At 39.4% G+C, this 19,836-nt stretch overlaps 1 protein-coding gene across 2 annotated transcripts; it reads left to right on the top strand.

The window, feature by feature from the left end:
- Positions 1-838: 838 nt before the first annotated feature.
- On the top strand, positions 839-19,629 carry LOC110980457 (ceramide glucosyltransferase-B-like). Of its 2 annotated transcripts, none has more exons than XM_022237152.2 (9): positions 839-1,141; positions 11,533-11,671; positions 14,372-14,474; positions 14,648-14,761; positions 15,505-15,617; positions 15,727-15,905; positions 16,072-16,158; positions 16,469-16,658; positions 16,945-19,629. In XM_022237152.2, exons 1-9 carry the CDS (start codon positions 1,041-1,043, stop codon positions 17,110-17,112), a joined length of 1,194 nt encoding a protein of 397 aa, XP_022092844.2. In that variant the 5' UTR covers positions 839-1,040; the 3' UTR covers positions 17,113-19,629. The 2 variants fall into 2 exon arrangements, with proteins under 2 accessions (XP_022092844.2, XP_086989843.1); XM_087133717.1 differs by lacking the exon at positions 839-1,141 and adding an exon at positions 6,897-7,143.
- The last annotated feature ends 207 nt before the right edge of the window (positions 19,630-19,836 follow it).

Here is a 19,836-nt window from a genome sequence, read left to right as displayed (position 1 = left end):
TTGGCCAATCGGGGTCCAGATTTGAAACTCTTTTCTCCAACATTGGATGGTCACATTCGTATTTCAAAAGGTTGAAATGCCTGTGTTTATGCCTTGAAATTTCTGGAAATTGTTTCCCATTGTATCTGCCGACCACATAATTGTCATAACTTCGGCAAGGTATTTCCGGTTTGGGCGCGTCATGGTGGCAGGGAAAATCAATCACGCGTCGAGTTTGCGGAAGTGGGTCCGAATGTGGATGCCTTTATACCGCGTAAAATGGTCAACTCGAGCGAGGCCGGTCATTTTGGGGAAATTTGTCGTTGCTTCTCACCTTTTTCTTGGCCGATTTTGGTCCATTGCTCCGCGGTTTTAGTTTGTATAGTCCAAGACCGCTTTGATTTCTTGACTACTGTAGTCCACGAAATCCAAAGACAATTTATGATTCACTGGTTCACTGATATAGATTTTCTCACAAAATAAAGGCACTAATTGTTAGGGTGGGCTCATTAGACGTTGGGGACTTTTTCCATAGACTGTTTTCCGTCGGGATTCCGTAATGTCTTCCAGTCCTCTCATTGGTTGGAAATGTTTGAGCAGTCAGGTCAAATTCTCTCATACCCTTGTGCGCGTGACACATGGAAGCTAAATGTGTACTTGTACCTTGTACCCTGGTATTGACCTCCAGTGCGAATATGAGAGGTCGTAGGCCGTGTCCGATTCACTTGGCTTCGCCGAAAATTACCCACAACTCTATGGGAACTGGCCGCGGCCACTATAATAGACTCGTGTGTAATTTCAAGCCGCAGCCAATAATTCGGACGCGATATACGCTCTACATGAGACTGATATACCCTGGTTGCTAATTGGACATTGGATGTAGACGTTCACAAAAGGTTGACTGGTCGTGGTCCACATATCCATTGATTCAACGGACTGTCGCACGATTTTTTGTCCTGACATTCATTAAGACAGGAAACAAGTTACACAGTGGTTCATTATTTTGCCTTTATGGTGTGAATTGAAGTTGAGGAAATCACAGGATTATTCCAGCTTCGAAAATGGATTACTTGTATAGCTGTGTCTTCGGCCTGGCATGTTTCTTCGTGTGTTTGGAGATAGTCTGTCTTTACCTATTCCATTTCATGGCAATTATCTACATGTAAGTATAACCTGGCAAACGATTTGCTTGAATAACCCTATACCAAAAGCGGCTCTTCAATTTTACGTTTTAAACATGTCCTGCAATTTATTTTACCACAGTTTTGTTTGGAAATAACTTCAAGTGAAATTTCCCTTCTGAAGAGAAATTTTGTTCATTTACGTTTGCTGTAAATGGATAATTTAAAACTGAAGTGAAACTATGGAAAGTTGAAGTCTTTTTAGTATACCGGTAGGTTTCAGCCTGTGAAAATGGTTCGTTACACATTTTCCGTCATTTGTGAATCTACGTGAGCCTATTTTCTGAAATAATAACACACCCGGTATTCGTTTTAATCAGTCGTTCTGTTGGTAAACCCGTGTACATTACGCCGAGTTCAGGGCTAACGTAGAGGACACTTCGACTTAGTTTAAGTACCTACAGTAGGATTTTGTTTTATTCGTCAACTAGTGTTTAAATTCAGCTTCTTCAAAATGAAAATAGTTAGTGGTGAATATTGTAAAAAATTGAATTCTATTGACAATTTTTACAGCGCACAATATTTATCCGCATGACATGTCGAGACAATTAAAATTTGCAAGTTCTTTTTTTTATTTTATTTTACTTTTACGTATAATACAGCTCAGTCTGTAGACCTGATGTTTAGATAGCAAGGGTCTGGTAATTATGCCCATTTTCTTGCAATTATTAATGTAAGATAACCATCGCTTCTTTTTCTCCAAATTTTATTAACCAAACAGCAGGCTTTTATCATTAACGTACGTAACTCTGCCATTGCCGACGAGCACTGATCTACATTATTTTCCCGTAACTAGGTCGCCACAAGACGAATGTACCGTATGTTGCGTTTATCCTTGTAAGTCGAACTGATTGCAGTATTTTGTACTTCTGCCATCGTTCAAATTGATGAGTTCTGAAAGGTCTTCAAGCCTATGGAAAAGCATTCCAAATCTTAATCACACTGCTCTACCCCGTGATAACGGCCGCCATTTTAGTGCCATTGGTCGACACCACCCGGTGAAGCTGAAACCACGTTTTCGCCCCACGAAGAATAAATCGGCTCTGATTGGCTGGCGCGAGGGGTTGCGGAAAAAAGGTGCGCGCACAGCGTATGCGTGCTTGCTTGGCCGTGGATGAACAATTACAGCGAATGATACTCACAAGAAGGTTTTGGCCACCTGCAAATCGAACGTCTTGCAGCGCCAACCTTTTATTTTGGAAGTCTACGATGTGTAGTGAAGCCCAGCGTGTGCATGGGCAAGAAAGCTGTCGAACGTGCAGCAATTTTATGAAATAGAATTGATTCAAATGTTGTACCGAAATAAGTTGATCAAAAAATTATTATAGACGTTGTACCAAAACGCATTTCAAATTGTTTATACATGTATTTGAACGATTTTTAGTGTTGTTTATTTGACAATAGTAGACATGTTGATATTGCCATAGATTTAATGTGAAGCCAGGGAGTGCAACAATTTTACCATAGATCTTTATGATTTATGCATCGTGTTCCAGTAACCATGGCAATTGGAGAATTGAAGTCGAGGGATTAAATATCAAGCCCTGATTAAAATTTAATAATAATACTCATAATAATAACTCAATTTTTCAGATAACAACTCGCAGCCTACAACCCTTGCACTTAACCAAAAATAGGCCCAACAAAAGTACAGCACGTATAGTCCTATACTGGACTCCATTTTGTTTTAATGGATAAATGCTAATTTTCACTTATGTGGCGGAGTACAATTAAGACCATTTTCCCTCATTTTATAGCATATTCGCTGACAAAAATGGAATTCTGAATGAAGAGGGTTTTCTGCAACTATAGGAAGTTTTCACTCTGGGTGTTGGGGCAAATTAATGATCAGCACGAGTGACATTACTAGGATGATTTGTGTTTGAATTCCTAAATAAAAAACCTGAAAATTACCCATTGGGGTAGAGGCTGATCCATGGAAGATCCTAAGTGTAATGCAAAAGTTGCTCCAGTAACTGACGGTCCATACTGGAAACGGAGTGAATGATGATCTCTCATGTCGATTTATTGTGTCAATAACTTAGTGGTGATCCCGCGGACTCAAAACACAAAAATTGCGCCTTTTTAAAAACATTTTGTGCATTATCTTGGGAACCGTTTGATACCTCACTTTGGTTCATTCGGGATATGAAAATTGAGAATCTCAGCCAAGAAACATGTGTTTTCCAGTTCTAATGACCATGAAACAAGCCCGTCAAAATCGGGTTGAAAAGCACTGAAATCTTTTATTGTGTGCGCCGCCCCGATTTTCTCGCTGTTTTGAGAACGTGGGGCACCGTGTTCAACGCCATATCTCACGAACTTCACATTCTTTCATAAAGGTTCAAGCAGGGTTAGGAAGCTTATAATATTTCCTGCAATTCAAACGCAACAAAGGACAGTGCTTAGGTCCGTCAAATTTGAGATTCAATAAATAAGTCTGTTTTAGAGACCCAAGGCATTTCACGTAGTATGCACGGCTACCGGGGTCGTCTTGCTGTGGTCTTAGCAACGAATTGCTTTCACGGTAAGATCATGATTTACAGCCTTTTCTCCACTAATTTTTGTACTAATGTTAAGCTGAAGTTCTATAGATGGCAGACACGAAGTTTTTAGTGTGTTTATTGAAGTTTCATCTATGAAATATTATACGTCTTAAGTTTCATTAATCACGTGAAACTTCGAGAGTGTACGTGTAACAGGGAGCTGTGTGAATCGGAAGATACCATTATTTTAATGGGGACGCGAGCTGTGTATTTAAGTGTACATGGATTGGGGGCTCCGATAATGGTTGCCTTTGGAGCCTGTGAATGGAGCGTCAAAAGTGGACAACGCCATTTTCTGATTTTCTGCCAGTAGATTTTCGAGATTTGGGAATTTACGTAAAGCGTTTTCAAAAACTCAATTTTTTTTGCCAGCAAAAAATTGGGATTTTACTTTAACAAGTCTCTTGGCACGTCAAAAGTGGATAACTAAAAACTTAAAAATTCCAACTAGCAAATTTTATTTGATGCTCCAAAAAGAAGGCAACCCCATGGCGCGCTTCCGGAACCCTTAGATAGGAAAAATAACGTGCAACAATTTTAGAATTTGTAATATTTTTTTCGTTCAGTTATTTCTTTAAAAGTCCAACTCGGAAATGGGGCTTTGGAAAACATTTGCTAGTATATCAATTTATAGAAATCACCTGACCTAGAAGCCAAAAATTGACCCATCACTTCCGAAATCAAAAAATACATGAAGAACAGTGCAATGAGGCAGACTCGTTTGAAATTTTATGATAGTCGGTCGGTAAAAACCGAAATAAAAAACAGATCAAATATTTTAAATAGTCTTTTAATTTATAAGTAATACTCTGAAACAACATTTTTGTTCAATTACAAAAGATTCTAATCTTATATCTAACCTTTGCTGGCAACAACTGCGTAATGTCAACTCAACGGAATCTAAAACCCATCGACTACAAGGAGGTAAATCTTTCCAACGGTGTACAATCTCGTTTTCACAGGCAGTGTAAACAAACCATTTTGTCCATGTCCAGTAGTATAATCGAATTTGTTGTGGAACGAAAAAAGGTTTGAATTGAAAAAAGTGATGTGAAGAGAAGAAGCTAAGTGCTGTTTAATCAAGCGAACCAAGAGGTTCAAAAGGGGGAAAATAGAGGAAGTAAAAATGGTAAACATTAAAATGTTGCTGAATTAATTTTGACACCCCACAAATTCCAAAACACGTAATCAGACAATAATAATTATTCCAATCACAAAAAGATAGCCACGATGAAAATAATTCTTTCAGCCAGTACACCAGTCGGTCACTGATATGACATCAAAGATTTAATTTAATATTTATCATTCAAATTTTTGTTCAAGTCATCAAATGCAAATGGGCAGTTATTTTGGAGGCCTGTGTCATTGATGTTAAGACAAATGATTCAAAGTGACCTGAGGAGATATTATTGCAATAAAAATAAAAACTTGCAAATGATGGCCCAGAGCAGTCATCAGATACGTGAAACTGCATGGATGGTGGATTGGTATAACAAGTCTTATATCTGAATATAAAAAAAATGGTTGTTCACTTTAAGCACATCGAGTAACTTCCACCATAATCAGTTAATAATTTTCGTCAATCTTGGACATAATGTGTTCAATAATTTCCTTATTAATAATACTCCCCTCTAAACTCCCATAAAATTCACATGCTTGACGTGAAAAAGGCCGAATCTTTTTCACAAAATTAGCTATATAAAAATGGCAATACAAGTTGCATGAAGCCAAACACAACAAGGGAATGTCCAAATGACGCCTGATGCCCGTCAATGGACGGCGGGTCAATAAAATGGGCTGGCTCTACGTTTGCGGTACTCAAGGACACAGAAAGCCCATCACTCTGGCAGCCGTTTTGCAACTTTCGTCGACCTTATTTTTTGGGGGGTCTGGTGATGCCAATCTTCCTGAGACCGTTCCACTTCAACGTAGGGATAATAGGTTCTATTCGGGGATTTTCAACTTGTACACAAAATTTGACCACTCCGCCGTCGTAAAATCCAAATTTCTGCCACACAAACTTAGGTTGTTTTTTTAAAGGAATGGTGCAACTTCCAAAAAACCAAAAATCTACAGGCAAAAAGTGGGATTGTCCTCTTTAGAAGCATCAAATAAAATTTGCTAGCGGAAATTTGAAGTTTTTAGTCGTCCATTTTTGAGACGCTACGAAGACTTCTTAAAGTAAAATCTAATTTTTTGCTAGCAGAAAAGTGAGTTCTTGAAAATGCATGACGCAAATTCTAAAAACCCGAAAATCTACTAGCAGAGAATGAGGAAATGGGGTTGTCCACTTTTGGAGCATGACTGTAATTTTGCCAGTGGGAATTTGAAGTTTTTAGTTGTCCACTTTTGACGCGCCTCGGGAGTTGTATAAGTAAAATCAATTTTAGTTTCAGAAGAATTTGTTGTATGTAATATAGCATGGATGATTATTGAATAATCGGTATATGAAGAACATATATATGAACAATACATCTTTTTTCTCATATTTCATATTTCAGATGCTGCTCGAGTGGAATGGTAGGAATTAAATGGAGCCGCATACAAATCACTCAGAGGCAAACGGAAATTAAAACTGTTGGACCTGTAAGTAGAAGTTTCAGCTTCAAAAGGAACAACAGAAGAGGAAGTTCTAGTTCTTTATATCGACTCGAGTGCTGCCTATGGCAAATGGAGAAAACTTTCAAATGTCATTTGGAAGTTTTGTTCATGAGCTGACCGACACATAAGGAGTGTTTGTGCTGATATTCAATTTATTCTCTGTGGTCGTATCAGAATTGCTTCTTACGAAGGTTACAATGTAAAGAGTTATCTCTATAGAGCATTGTGTTCATTTGTAGATATTTTTGTTGTTTTGTGTGAATAAAAGAGTCATACAAATGTGGTGAGCATTAAGTATTGTTTGGACTGCATTTTGTCGGCAAGCAGTTACATGTGCATGTGAACTCCCATGCTCTACACATACCCCCATGTCGAGAATAGTTCGTCCCGAGAAGCCAGATGTTTATCTCCAGGTCAACATGCACTCACACATCCCGTGTGGGAGTTCTCAGACAGTGCAATAGAGATTTTGGCAGTGTCCGTAGTTAAAGTTTAACAATTTACTTCCCATAAATTGATGTGCTCAAAATAATGAACTTTGAACCCTAGATCTGGACGGTATTTTGGTATTTTAGGAATGTTATAATTATTTGTAACAGCTAGTTGTGGCCAAAGGAATCTCGGCGAATGATACTATAGTTTATCCTGTTAAAAGAATGCCTTTTTTTTCTTCTTGGGATTCTGCACAGTAGTATCTTGTCGACCGTTGTAGGGTGTGGAAGCCTTCTTAGACGTCTGTTCCGGACCATTATGTTCGCAGGGCCCATTATGTCTGCAAACTTTTTCAGGTCCATTATGTCCGTCCCATTGTGTCCGCAGGCCCATTGTGTCCGCAGGTGAGTCTTTCGTATACATTTGTTTGGTGTTCAAAAAAGAAGCAGACAGTATTTGCGTTGTGCACGCTTAGAGGGATCATCATAGAAATATTTTAATAAAACCCTTGAAATTGCACCTTAGGATTTCAATCGAACTGGTGGAAATGTTTTGGCAATTTTATCCCATATTTTTGATTTTTTAAAGTTTTAATGCAATTTGCACATTCATAAGGAAACCTGTGATTGCACTGAAGGCAATGTCAATGTTGCAAATGCTCGGTCAATTTTAAATGTTTTTATCGTGTAACTCTTGCAACTCAAAAAGGATGTCAAACAGTCTTCATACATCAAAGAAGAGTGCAGAGATACACAAGAAGTGCTTCCAAGTAAACCTCATTTCATGGATCCTTTAATTAAAATGGAGACCCTTAGCTGACTAATAACGCTGAGATGAACCAATTTATGTTCAAACATGTTAAGAGTAATATGTTAACCGACACGTTTTATTGAGACTAAGAACAGTAATAAATCAAGGCTAATAGCAACGGAAAACTTAGGTGCAAATAATATTTGTTAGTGTACAAAACATTTTTGAAAGTGAACAAATACGTAAAGAGTACATAGCATACCAGAAAATGAAATACAATAAACCCCAGAATATGAACACAAACTGCAATCGAATCATACTGAATTTGTTTCGTGTGCCAGACGTGAATACGTGACTTTGTGTCGCTGGATTTGTGCCCACGTTCAGGGCTGTATGTGAAACGTAAACGAACTGCTTGAACTTCAAGACCAAACGGTCTTGCCTTAATTTAACATCAACCAGGCCGAATGAAGAATGGCTAGGCTATACCAGGCTGCACATTTTGTTTTAGGCTCTGTTTTTGTGCATCACATAGGGTTCATTCTCATAAAAATTTGACATTAGAGGATTGGACTTTGAATGTTGACTACTGATCCTGACAGACCCTTTTCTGGTAATGATGTGACCCATATGCTGAGATCTTCAATGAATTTTGCTCTGCAGTTTCGGGAGTTTTGGATTGCTGCAGAAATCTACTTTAAATTGTCTATCGGAATCCTAGCATGCTTTACTGCCTCCATTTACAGGATGCTGTGCAGTAAACCTGAATGGGCTGCCTTAAAAGGTATTTGTACATGTAAATGTACTATGCGCGCTGCCTACAGCATCATCTGGAGATATGCCCCACATACATATTTACAAAGGACATGAATCATGATATAACGATAAAACGAAAAAATGTGGCATTTAGTCAATTTATGCAACATCATCATTTCGTGTCCACACAAGCCAATACCGATCCTTGACATATCATAAAGCAATTTTTTATGGATACCATTTAACCCTACTGGTTCTATACTTTTCGACTATCATCTCGACTTCGGTTAGGCAGTGACTTGCTTTAACAGAATAAAATCACAGCGTGAATCAAATTTACTTTCTTGAATCTGACTTTTAAAAAATTGTGGCAAGCTAATGAGCGTCAGGATGCCCTTTAGTTCAGCGCTGGCTTCACCTTCATGGGTTTTAAATTTGGGGGAAAGTCCGGAAGCAAGAATTTCGTGATTTTTTTTCAGGTACAGAGGAAATCAATGGATTTCACAGCTCGAAAATGGCCACTGCCGCATTAGACGACTGAATTACATCAGACATCTCGTTTCCATCATAAAGCTGTGCTGGCGTTCAGTGTTTGGCCCTGAACAATAAGTAAAACTACATGGAGGGAGGAAACATACGTGTTGTCTATTGGATATTATGCCAACTCAGGTTCCACATTTAACATTTTGTCTGGAGAGGTAGAATCTTACCCTGGTCCAGAAACTTCTGGAAATTCACTGGCTACATCGCACAACCAGTGACTCTCATCAAGGGAGGGAAACAACCTTATATATCTACCATCAGAATGTTAGGAGTGTCAAGAACAAACTGGACAACTTTCATTGCGAATCTCTAAGTCGCATGCATCCCCTCGGTAATTACCGTACTTTCTGTGATTGTTTCACTAGTGCCTCTCTTTAAAGCAGCAGCATCCGTCTTGTGGGTAATTTTAACTTACCTAAATGGAATGCAATCTCGGGATTACCAGAGCCCAGTAATTTTGCCGTTGAAATGTTTTAGATGCTTTGATGAGTGCCCACAATTTAACTTAACTTAACCCAACAAGAGGTGATAACATCTTCTTGATCTTGCTTTGTGTATCGATCCTTAAAAGCAACCTGTGATATTGGAGACAACATATTCTCACCCGATCATAGTGGTGTCAGCGTTGCTCTTTATATTCCACCGTTACTTCAACATGTCGAGTCAAAAAGAACAAAAAGCAGATGCATGTGATCTTAAGATGACCTTACGGTACATCACATGGTGCTTATTTGAAGCAACTTCAAACTGTGAAGAAGCAGCTTCCCTGTTTATGATTTTATTGGTGGAACTATCACAGATGTTGTGCCGAGAGTACGACTTCGTCGCTCAACTCCTCCTTGGTTTGATGGTGAGGTGAAGCTCTAAAATTCAAGGAAAAATCTTTCAAGAAGAAGCGTGTTAATCGTACCCCTGAGGTTTTCATGTCTTCAAACTAGCACGGTCCTTCTTCAAGTAGTTGGCAAGAAAGAAGTATGGAGAATACTTGGAAACATTACGTGAGGACTTCAAGGAGGAAAGAATATTTTACGGGCAGATCATTCAGCCAGTAAAGCAGCACTTTGATGGAGCATTTGTAAAGTATGTGCCTAACACCTTTGGATGATATCCTACCAGATATTCAAACCGACTAGTTTGAATTTTATGCCACCTGTCATCATTAGCAGCACTGTCGTTGAGGGTGAACTCAATAATATTGATAGTTCCAAAGCTTGTGGCCCTGACATTTCAGCCTCTTTTTTGAAATCTGATGCTACTGGGCTTTGTAGCCCATTATCTTATCTTTTTAAGAGATTCCTGTGGGAAGGACATTTGCTGTCATGCTGGAAACTTGCCAAGATTGTTGTTATACACAAATCTGGTAAGAAGCAGAATGTGGTGAATTATACACCTGTTCGTCTGTTACCACTGATTTCAAAGGTGTTGGAAGAATCTTGTGTGCCCAGCTTGTATCCGATGTGCCGCCTGCCATTTCTGAACACCAGCATGTATTTGTTCCTGGGAGAGATTGTACCCCAAATCTCTCCGTATTATTACGGAAGCCTATTCTGCTATTGAGTCGGGGGTGGGGGACAGCTGGACTTTTCCAAAGCTTTTCATAGAATCGATCATCATCTTTCACTTCATTAATTAGCTTCATACCAGGTTCATTCACAGTTACGTAGTTATTTAAACACCGGAAACACAGGGTTGTTGTTGAGGTGATTCTTCCAACTGGTATCCGGTGCCACAAGGTGTGCTGCATGGCTCATAACTCGGTCCCGAGCTCTTCACATTGTACATAAAGGATTTACCACCATGTTTTACAAGCAGATCGTTACTTTTCGCTGAAGATTTGAAGCTTTTCTGTCAGGTTAACAATGATTCTGATTGTCTGTCTCTACAGGATGATTAAACTTGGAAATTGAGCCTGAACCTGCAAAAATGTTGTGTTTGGGTGTTCGTGTGTTCCTCCCTTCCCCCAACATTCCATCCGCCCCTCTCCCCGTTTTTCTGTGTGTTGCTTTAGGGAATATGCGTGGTATATTGTCTACTTTTTTATGTTTTACATGTGTGGTTGTATTTTGGTTTGTTTTATGTAATTTGATGTAATTTTTGTTGGAATTTATATATATTATTAAAAATTTCTGTAATTGGGGGCAACCGCGGTTGGTTATTAAACACATAAGTAAATAAATAACATATTCCTCTATCAAGTGGATTGTCAATCGTTGATTCTTTTAAATCGAAGTCGAAAGTGAGCGTCTGCAGAAGGTCAGGTGACGTTATTATTGCATCAGTGATTGACTTCAGCTTATTTTAGAAGAACAGCCAAACTGAGATATAATCAGTGCACTTAGTAGAGAAGGAAAACCTTTTAAGTTTATACCAGCGTAGTTTGGGGCCATGTCTTGGCCTACTTGTATTACTTTCCAGCGTTTTAGTCTGGGACGCGTCGCCCTTGAGGGCTGATAGGGTTTCTGTGATTATAGTTCTAACCTGACATGGAGTTGGGAAAAGTATTGGATACACTGCAAATGATGTTAAAAGCCTAGCATGAATCACTGGTTTAATGTTTCAGTTTCGCATCAATTCAATATATTTAATTGACATGCAATGTCTGTAAATATTTGAAGCTATTTAGCAATAATGCAGAACGACATTGATGCACTGATATCCAGTAGCATTTTCAATACATTAAATCAGCGCACAGTATTTCATTTTTGTGACAGTTCTCTTTTTGCATTATGTTTAATTTAATATAGAAAGCTCACTTTGCACAAACGTCCAGTCTACGGTCTTAATGGGACCTTACCCGGCGTATCAATTCTCAAACCACTTGTCGGCATCGAAGAAAACTTAGAAGGAAACTTGGAAACCTTCTTCACATTGGATTATCCAAAAGTAGGTATTGTTTAGTCAAGCTTGTCATCACAAGGGTGATCGGGCACGTCGGTAAAACTCTTTTTACATTTATTTTTAGTGGTATTCATAAGATGATTTGAATGCACCCCGTGACGCACTCCCTCACTCAACAATGGCGATCGGAGGTAGTTCGCTCGTCGCCCGCACGTACTGCGCGTTCACGCTCCATAGAGACAACGTTTATTACAAGCGCACGTGCATTTCATTTTCACGCAGACAATGGTTTTCGTGGTAGCAAACAACGTTATAGTGCGAAATTTTTGAACGACTGACCTCATAAAATACCAGTGTAGAAGCGTAAAGAAAATTCAGGAGGATATAAACAGTACACCACGAACAACACAAAATTTTCCTCTATTAGTAACGGTAAGTCCCAGAATAGTATTAAAAAAAGTGGATTTTACGGACCCTTTCCAACAACGAAAAAAATCGAAATTACAAAATTTTGCACTAATTTCGTCAATTAGTTTGTAATAAAAAATATGTTTTCTGAGACAAAACTCTAGTACCAAATTAAAGATTCACCCTCAATGTATTGATTTCAGGCATTTATTTTGATCAGATCATTTTGAATCACCCCAAAATCGTATTGATCCAGCGGTGTGAGACAATAAAGAGCCATTTTGGATCCGGTTTTGTTACCGAAATGGTATATGTCCATCACAAGGATGATGATTTTCGGTTAGAATGTACCGATTTCGTACGGGACTGATAACATTCATAGGGTAGAATCGTTAAATTAGTGACGGTACCTAGACGTCAAAGTCGTCGCGTCCGCCCCAGCACATGTGCATGAACGTGTACATGTCACTCGTACATGTAAACACGTATACACGACTGCACTTGACCCGTGACTCGCCGCTGCAAGAATCAAAAACTCAAAAAGTCTGCCCTTACGAGAGTATGGTGCAAGGGTATCCTCTTTTTTGTCAAAAGTTTGACAGAACAATAATTTCTGACTCTAAGAAGTAAGTTTTATTAGGACATAATTTATTTAGATGAGATAGGTTGACGTATTTTTCAGTTACAAAATGTCTGGATTCACACGATTTCACGCGAAAATGTGGTTCAAATTTGAATTTATTTTACAGAAAATTTTATCTGTCGGATTCCCAGTTTTTGAGTGCAATCGATTATGACAGTCTTTTAGTTTATATGAACCTAGTTTTTATAACCAGGAAAACTCAGTTTTAATAGATATTGATCAAATTTGGCAACATTCAATTTTTCAGGTTGAAAAATAATTATAAAACCACGGTTTTCATTACTTTTTGAGGCAGGGCACAAAATCGATGCTACTGAAAAATAAAACAATTAATTTAATTTTTTGGATTTGTCACGAAAAATTTCATTCCGTTTCCTGAAAATCCATTAACAAAGATGACACCAATCTTTACAATCAAAGTGCACAAATCAGACATCGCCTGTTGCTAACCCGTTGTCTATTGCAAATCTTGCGCACGCGCACGCGTCATGAACAAACGTGCCCCACGCCCTGTTCGGGCGATGGGAAGGGCTGATGGGTGCATTCCACCAAATCATGCAAATCGTTGTATTTCTGCGCGATAGCTCATTAATATTTTATGATCCCACAGGGTTTTTACAGTAAGGCATGCCATAATCAGGAGGGGTCGTAGGAATGTTTCCATAAATCCCTATTTTGGGACTGAGAGTTTCCAGTTCGGGGTATTTCTTTCACAAAAAGCCCCAAGTAGCGGGCCTATTTTGGATAGAGGCGGGCGGCTACATTCACAGCTGAGCACATAGTTTTACAACTATTTGGGGGGTATCTTCGGGGAAGGGGGAATAAAAACCTTTTCGCGGCTTACCACCAAGATATTGAAACGAAATGTGATCTTCTGGCTATAATTTTGAATTTCCAGTGAAAAAAAAGGAGGCCAACCTTTTCTTGAGAGTCGACAAGCGGCACTTTTTCGGTCTGATTTTGCACTGGTTTTTCTCTTGGCGCGTATTTGGTGAAGTACAACCTGATAGCCTTGCACAGATTTTAGCGAAGGAAATACGTCTCGCGGGGTCACAGCTAACGACGCAAGGAGCAATGTGGGTAAATTTTTGCCAGGTGCACGAGCTTGGTCAATGTGGCTGTTATCAATTTCAGATTTTTTTCCTTTTTCTTTCTAATTGCTCAAAATGTTTTCACTCTACTTTATTAGCTCATCCAGAATTGAAAAAGGTAACCAATTGAATTGTTTAAAATATATTGCCAACAAACGCGTGATCAGTGATACTTAGTAAGAAGATAAATTACGGTGATTGTTCCAAGGCTATGTTTGTATCATGGAAGCTGACACTATGGTCTGTACCTAAGCATTGCCATTGGCTAAACAAAACTTACAATAACGCTTGGCTAACAGGAAGTGATAACCTCGAGGTCAGAGGTCATGCACAAAGAAGCCAATCACAGTGCAAAGCCATCAGCCCTTCCCAGCGTATTAATTGCTCGGGCGCTGGGCGACGAGCTAACGAAGGTAGTAGCAATGCGCGTCCCCACGTAACATTGGGTCATAGATATCAGAAGAATTCTGATATCTGTGTATGGGGTATCGGTGAATATGGTGACGCCCGTTCTCACTAAGTAACAAAGGTGATACTAACGGGCTTGTGCTTCCCTTTCGATTTGGTCTGATCCTTTTATGTATTTTTACCGTTTTCTTACAGTTCGAGCTTTTATTTGGTGTGCACACGCCAAAGGACCCGGCGCGAAAAGTGGTAGAATCGCTCATGAAAAGGTATCCACACGTTGATGCCAAACTTTTCGTTGGTGAGTTGACGGGGGAAGAGCCTTTCATAACAACACTTTAACTACAGCAAAGGTTGCTTTTCGTGAACTTAGTCCAGCTGTCTCCGCCTTGTCGGTTATCAATTGATTCACGGCCTTGGTATATAAGCGTCAAGCGGGCTGTCAAAAATTTTGATAATTTTCTGTGCTTGCAGGCGGCATGAGTGACTGGGGAAAAATACGGAATCCTAAAGTGAACAACATGATGCCGGGATACATGGTATCGCGTTACGACCTCATTCTGATCAGTGACAGCGGCATAAAAATGCGTAAGTACATGATGTACGGCTATAGTGACATTTCGAAATTCATCTGACCCTTACCACCTTTACCTTTGTGCAACTAATCCATCGGTTTTGGTCGGCTCACTTGATTTCTTTGAAAACCAGTATCATATTGTGTAACGGTCATCATGAAGTGGCATTCTTCAAAAGTATTATATTTCCCTTAGTCTTATTTTAAAACTCAAAGCTTGAAAGTAAGAGGGTCTGACGCATAGGAGAGGAGAATGGATAATTAAAAGTTCTCAAAACTCCTTGCTCCACTGATGGCAACTTTTGCAATAATCAAAATGGAGGCTGGCTTCGGATGCGAACTCTCATTTTTTTTGGCCCATCTCACAGCCAGAGGCGGATTCCGCCCCAAGAGCTTGGCTGTGCCACGCTTGGTTCTACTTTATTTAAACTTTAGATGCATGCTAAGACACTCTTTTTCATTACAAGGTGAAGTCTGAACTTACTCCCAAATAATAAAGTTTTGTTGTTACGGTCATTTGAAGTTCGGGGCTACGCACGTGCAAACCGACACTTGCATTGAGCAGGGTAGTGAAAAGTATACATTTTTGGTACACCTGTTTCGGGCAATGGGCGCTGCTCACGAATGGTATGTTCGATATTTGGGGAGAACTTCCAGAGATGGGCGGATTCTGCGCCGGCTCTTCTGGGGACAAGTCATTTCGTAGATGGTTCGAAATTGAGGTACGTTAGTTCCTCCTTTGTCCTTTTTTTCTCAGACTACCCAAACACGTTGACGCAGATGGTTCATGAGATGAAACCTGATGTCGGCTTTGTTCATGGCCTTCCCTTTTGCTGTAATAGAGAAGGTTTTGGTGGCACGCTGGACAAGGTTTGTTTTTTCCACTTCATGTTGCCGCTGAAAATCTCTTAATGAAGACAACCGGAAACCGCATTGATTTTATCCATTACTTAATACCATCTCTCTCTTTGGTTGCCAGGCATATTTTGGTGGTTCACATGCTCGCTTGTATCTAAGCATGAACATGCTTGGGATCACTTGCGTTACGGGTATGTTCAACCTTGTCAGGCGTAGCGTCATTAGTGCGGCTGGCGGCTTCGAAGAATTGGCAAAGTACATTTCAGAGGATTGCTACATGGGACGCGCTACAGTTAAAAGGTAACATACAAATCACCTCATCGTTCGTTGTCTTTCGCGTTTCTTTTTCAGGACAAGAATTCAGACACAGAAAAGTCGTGTAACTAGTTTGCAAATATTAATCTGCAGTAGCATATTTTTGATGACTAAGCTGCCTTTTATTCCACCAAGTGTTCTGTTCCCCCAGCGGTTTTAAGATCAGACTCAGCACCTTGCCAGCCATGCAGAATCCAGGCGATTGGGATACAAGAGCTTTTGACAAAAGGATGGTCAGGTAAGGATCACATATAATTGTGGCATCATTTGTAATTACACATGTATTTTTAATTGCAGTCTTCCAGGGTGAACAAAAATGGATACTCTTCTTATCAGCACCATATGTTTTGAACTATTATGTTTTCTCGATTTTCAGGTGTTGAGAAATTATTTTAATTAATGACCTTTAAAACAGGTTTGCATTGCATTAGGTCAAACTAGCAGCTTTATAGATGCAGCTTTCATTTCACACCGTTTGAATTTCAAGTGGTTTGAATCAGGCGTGGTATGCCCATCATTGATGTCATTCTCTTGTTTACTTTGACAAGATGGACAACTGTGCGACGCTCTACTATTCCGTCTACCATTATACTAGAGCCGATTTCTGAGATGTTAGTGTGCGGCTTATGCTGTGCCTGGGCCGTCCGTTATTTGTTCGATTGGAACCCTTTGCTATTTATTGTGCTGCATATTCTTCAGTGGTTCCTGTTGGATTGTATACAACTCTATATGTTACAGGTAAGAAACTGAAAAAAATAGTTTCAACTGTTATACGGAAAGTTGGCAAATTTTGTATTAGGACACTGAAAAAGGGTTGTTTTGGCTAAATAGTCTACATTTCAAGATTGTTAGCTGGTGTTGTGTATTCTTCACGTGGACTTCAATTGCAAATAAAAGAAAACATAAGAAAACAGATCCTTGTACATTTTCATATTGTGCCCTGTTTAAAAAGAAATTCTACCAGTAGGCCTGCAATTTTGATCACGGCAGAAGATTTTTCTATGGCTTATTTGTTCATTTTTAGACGGAACCATTCAGTGTCTCGAAGTTGGAGTTTGTACTCGCTTGGATCTACCGGGAATTCACCACACCGTACTTTTTCCTCAAAGGTTGCCTTGAGGACAAGGTTACTTGGAGGACTGGAAAGTTCCAAGTTACTTGGGGTGGTTTCATCGTGAAGGTTTATAGATAGAACCAGAAAATTGACAATTAGGCGTGTTTCCGGGACCCTCCCATGGGCTTGCGAAAGTGTTGGTACTTTTGTTAATTTCAAATTCACACCAATTGAGCTGACCTTACAAAATGCTTTGAAAATATCAATTGATGACATCATTAAAGAACAAAGTCTTTCATTTCATGTTTGGTATTAGAATTGTCGGTGAAGCTAGGGTCGGCATCAGAGCAGTCACAAATATTTTTTACTTTTAACTTTATTGTGGGAAAATTATGAGATTAAATTTCAAGTGGATGTTATATTTGGTCTTTTATAATTAACAAATCATTCTGCCAAACAACAGGTGGTTGAATGGCATTCCAACTCGAATTCGGAAAGTAGCATTTTACGAGTACTTTCTGGCTCATTTGGACGAGGGTGGAACTATAGACGCAATTTGGAGGTTTAATTCTGATTGGTTTATTGAATTAGAAAGTTGCCTATCAAACGTAGGTACCAAAGCTTTGCTGGGTGAATGCAAATGTCTGCGTAGTCTCAAGCTCAAGTCGTCTGTGCATCGTGGAGTTGTTGAACTTGCTTAGTTTTTGTGTTTATTTCCTCGCCCTATTTTTTCCCATGAAAATTGCTTTGTGATTTATTCTAATACCTCATTGACATGACCACTTGTTGTTGTTTTTTTTTTTTTCAAATCTTAGCCCGGCGTAATCCGCCGGAATGATAAAGATTAGAAAGTGTATAAACCAAGAAAATGCAAAAATTGTATTCAGGATGAAGCGCCTCTAATTATTCGCTGCGTTTGATTTTTTTTTTAGTTGGATTGTTTTAGTGCGTGTTTAAAATGGAAAGTAACGTAGGTGCCGGTATGAAACCGGACATGAATACATTCGATATGAAACGCTCCTATCATAAGATAATAATAGTCTATGGTCCAGGAAATGGTGTTTAAGTTGTTTACAACTTCTCAGAACTTTGTGAAATGTGAACAAATGAGAAATGATGAAACTTTGAGCGCGAAAAATCTTCACGTGATGTGAATTTGTAGGCATAAGGAATGCATGCCATCAATTTATTGATCCATTTGGATGATTCCGTCTATGATGTATGTATTTGTTTTGGGAAGTTTTCATTCCCGTTTAAATGCATGAATAGGAACTCATGATAAGTTGATGCATTGTGGCATTGGCAATTCTCAGTATACGAGGGCGGACTGGAGGGATTTAGGGTCATGGCCCCCAACGAAGAGCCATGTTTTTTTTTTTTTTGGTTTTTTTTTGGTTTGGTTTGGTTCGGTTGGGTTTGATTCGGTTGGGTTCAGTTTTGTTTGGTTTGTGTTTTTGGTTTTGTTTGTTTTTGGTCTATTTCATTTCTTTTCGTCAGCCCCAAGATATAGCCTCACCCTTCATAGAGGCTATCAAAAAGTAGAAACTAAAAGTCAAATTGTTTACTGAGTCTCCCCGAAAGCGAGTTTGCCCCCAGCCTTGGAAAGTTGGTTCTGGGTCCGTCCTTGCTGTTGTATAAATTTTGTAGTGGTATTTTTGCTTGTATAATAATGGTAATCCAACTTGTGCTTTAGATGCAATTGTCCGATGGTTTTGACATCAAAATCGCGTGCCATGGCACGCGCGTTGGTATTTTTGGCCATTGTCGCCTCTCCAAACCCAGGAGTATAAAGGGTACCTAGTACTGTGAGGGCGGAGAGCAGATTGCGCATGCGCTGATCTCGAGCTACTGAAAAAATGTATCTCATAGCCCAGTGAACAGGAGTAATTCTATAGGATTTTGAAACCTCTGTGTGTACAGCTCTTTTTAAGCAGCGTGTTGCAGTATTAAGTAGTGATGGTCTTGTAAGTGATTTTAATTAACCCTAAACCTCCTCAATCCTTCACCTGTTGGAGGACTGAGGAGTGTTAGGGTTAATGTGTTGTAATTTGTGTAACCTATTATGGCATTAAGTACGTAGCATAGAGGCCTGTAGTTGTGTTAGAGATCACGTCTCAGTGTTTTACTGGATTAGTCATGAAATTTCATGTTGTATATGAAGGATGTCGGATGCACGCTTCCTTTGCATAGATTGGCACGATGTTAGCGATAGGGGATTTAGAAATCCTGAAAGTAAATACATGGAAAGATAGTGGGAGCTTCCGGTATTGCCCAGTGAGCTGAGTAAATTGGGAGCATTGGATGTTGTAGTACGATGTAGACTTTGAAGCATTTACTGACCTCAAGTGGTACGGATACAATACACAAGAATTTAGAATTAATATAGAATTTATCTGCAAAATTCATAACTTAGCGGGCTTTGAAGAGCCTTGACTGAATTCCAGGGTACCGGCCTCGTATAGAACGTCCTGCGCAACAAACTCTGAACTGTGTGTTGTTTCTCAATTGGATAATGTGGAAATTTCAAAGATACGTACCTCTAAATTTTGGATCATCAGGAAGACGAGTATTGGTTTTACAAAATGCCCCTTTTGTTAACCAGGTTGTCATTGCGAACAAGAATTTAATTAAATGTGGACCTTGCTGTGTAAATGTTACCTCCACCGTCGGTAAAAGTGGTGTCTTCAATTCGACTGAGCAGGTCTGATTGGTCTGACTGATTGCCTGGAGAATTATATCCAGAGGTCACTGGGCCCAACGAGGGGTCATTTAGGCGGTTGGATCATGTTAAAAACCTTTTGCTACCTCTTTTAATTCACTTCACTGTCGGCCACCCCCTTTCTTGAGGATTATATAGCTGAC

Source organism: Acanthaster planci, linkage group LG02 (assembly GCF_054643075.1).
Source record: "Acanthaster planci isolate LZ-2023a linkage group LG02, COTS_SCS, whole genome shotgun sequence".
NCBI lineage: Eukaryota > Metazoa > Echinodermata > Asteroidea > Valvatida > Acanthasteridae > Acanthaster > Acanthaster planci.
The sequence above is the reverse complement of the archived record's forward strand: the minus strand, read 5'-3'. Positions and strand labels throughout refer to the sequence as shown.

What these genes read in the sequence shown, in the direction of transcription:
- LOC110980457 (XM_022237152.2), top strand. Translation starts at nt 1,041, where the DNA reads ATGGATTACTTGTATAGCTGTGTCTTCGGCCTGGCATGTTTCTTCGTG. An exon ending in TGACAGCGGCATAAAAATGC is followed by an intron (nt 14,762 to 15,504) that starts GTAAGTACATGA and finishes TTTTTTTCTCAG; the next exon opens with ACTACCCAAACACGTTGACG. An exon ending in TACAACTCTATATGTTACAG is followed by an intron (nt 16,659 to 16,944) that starts GTAAGAAACTGA and finishes GTTCATTTTTAG; the next exon opens with ACGGAACCATTCAGTGTCTC.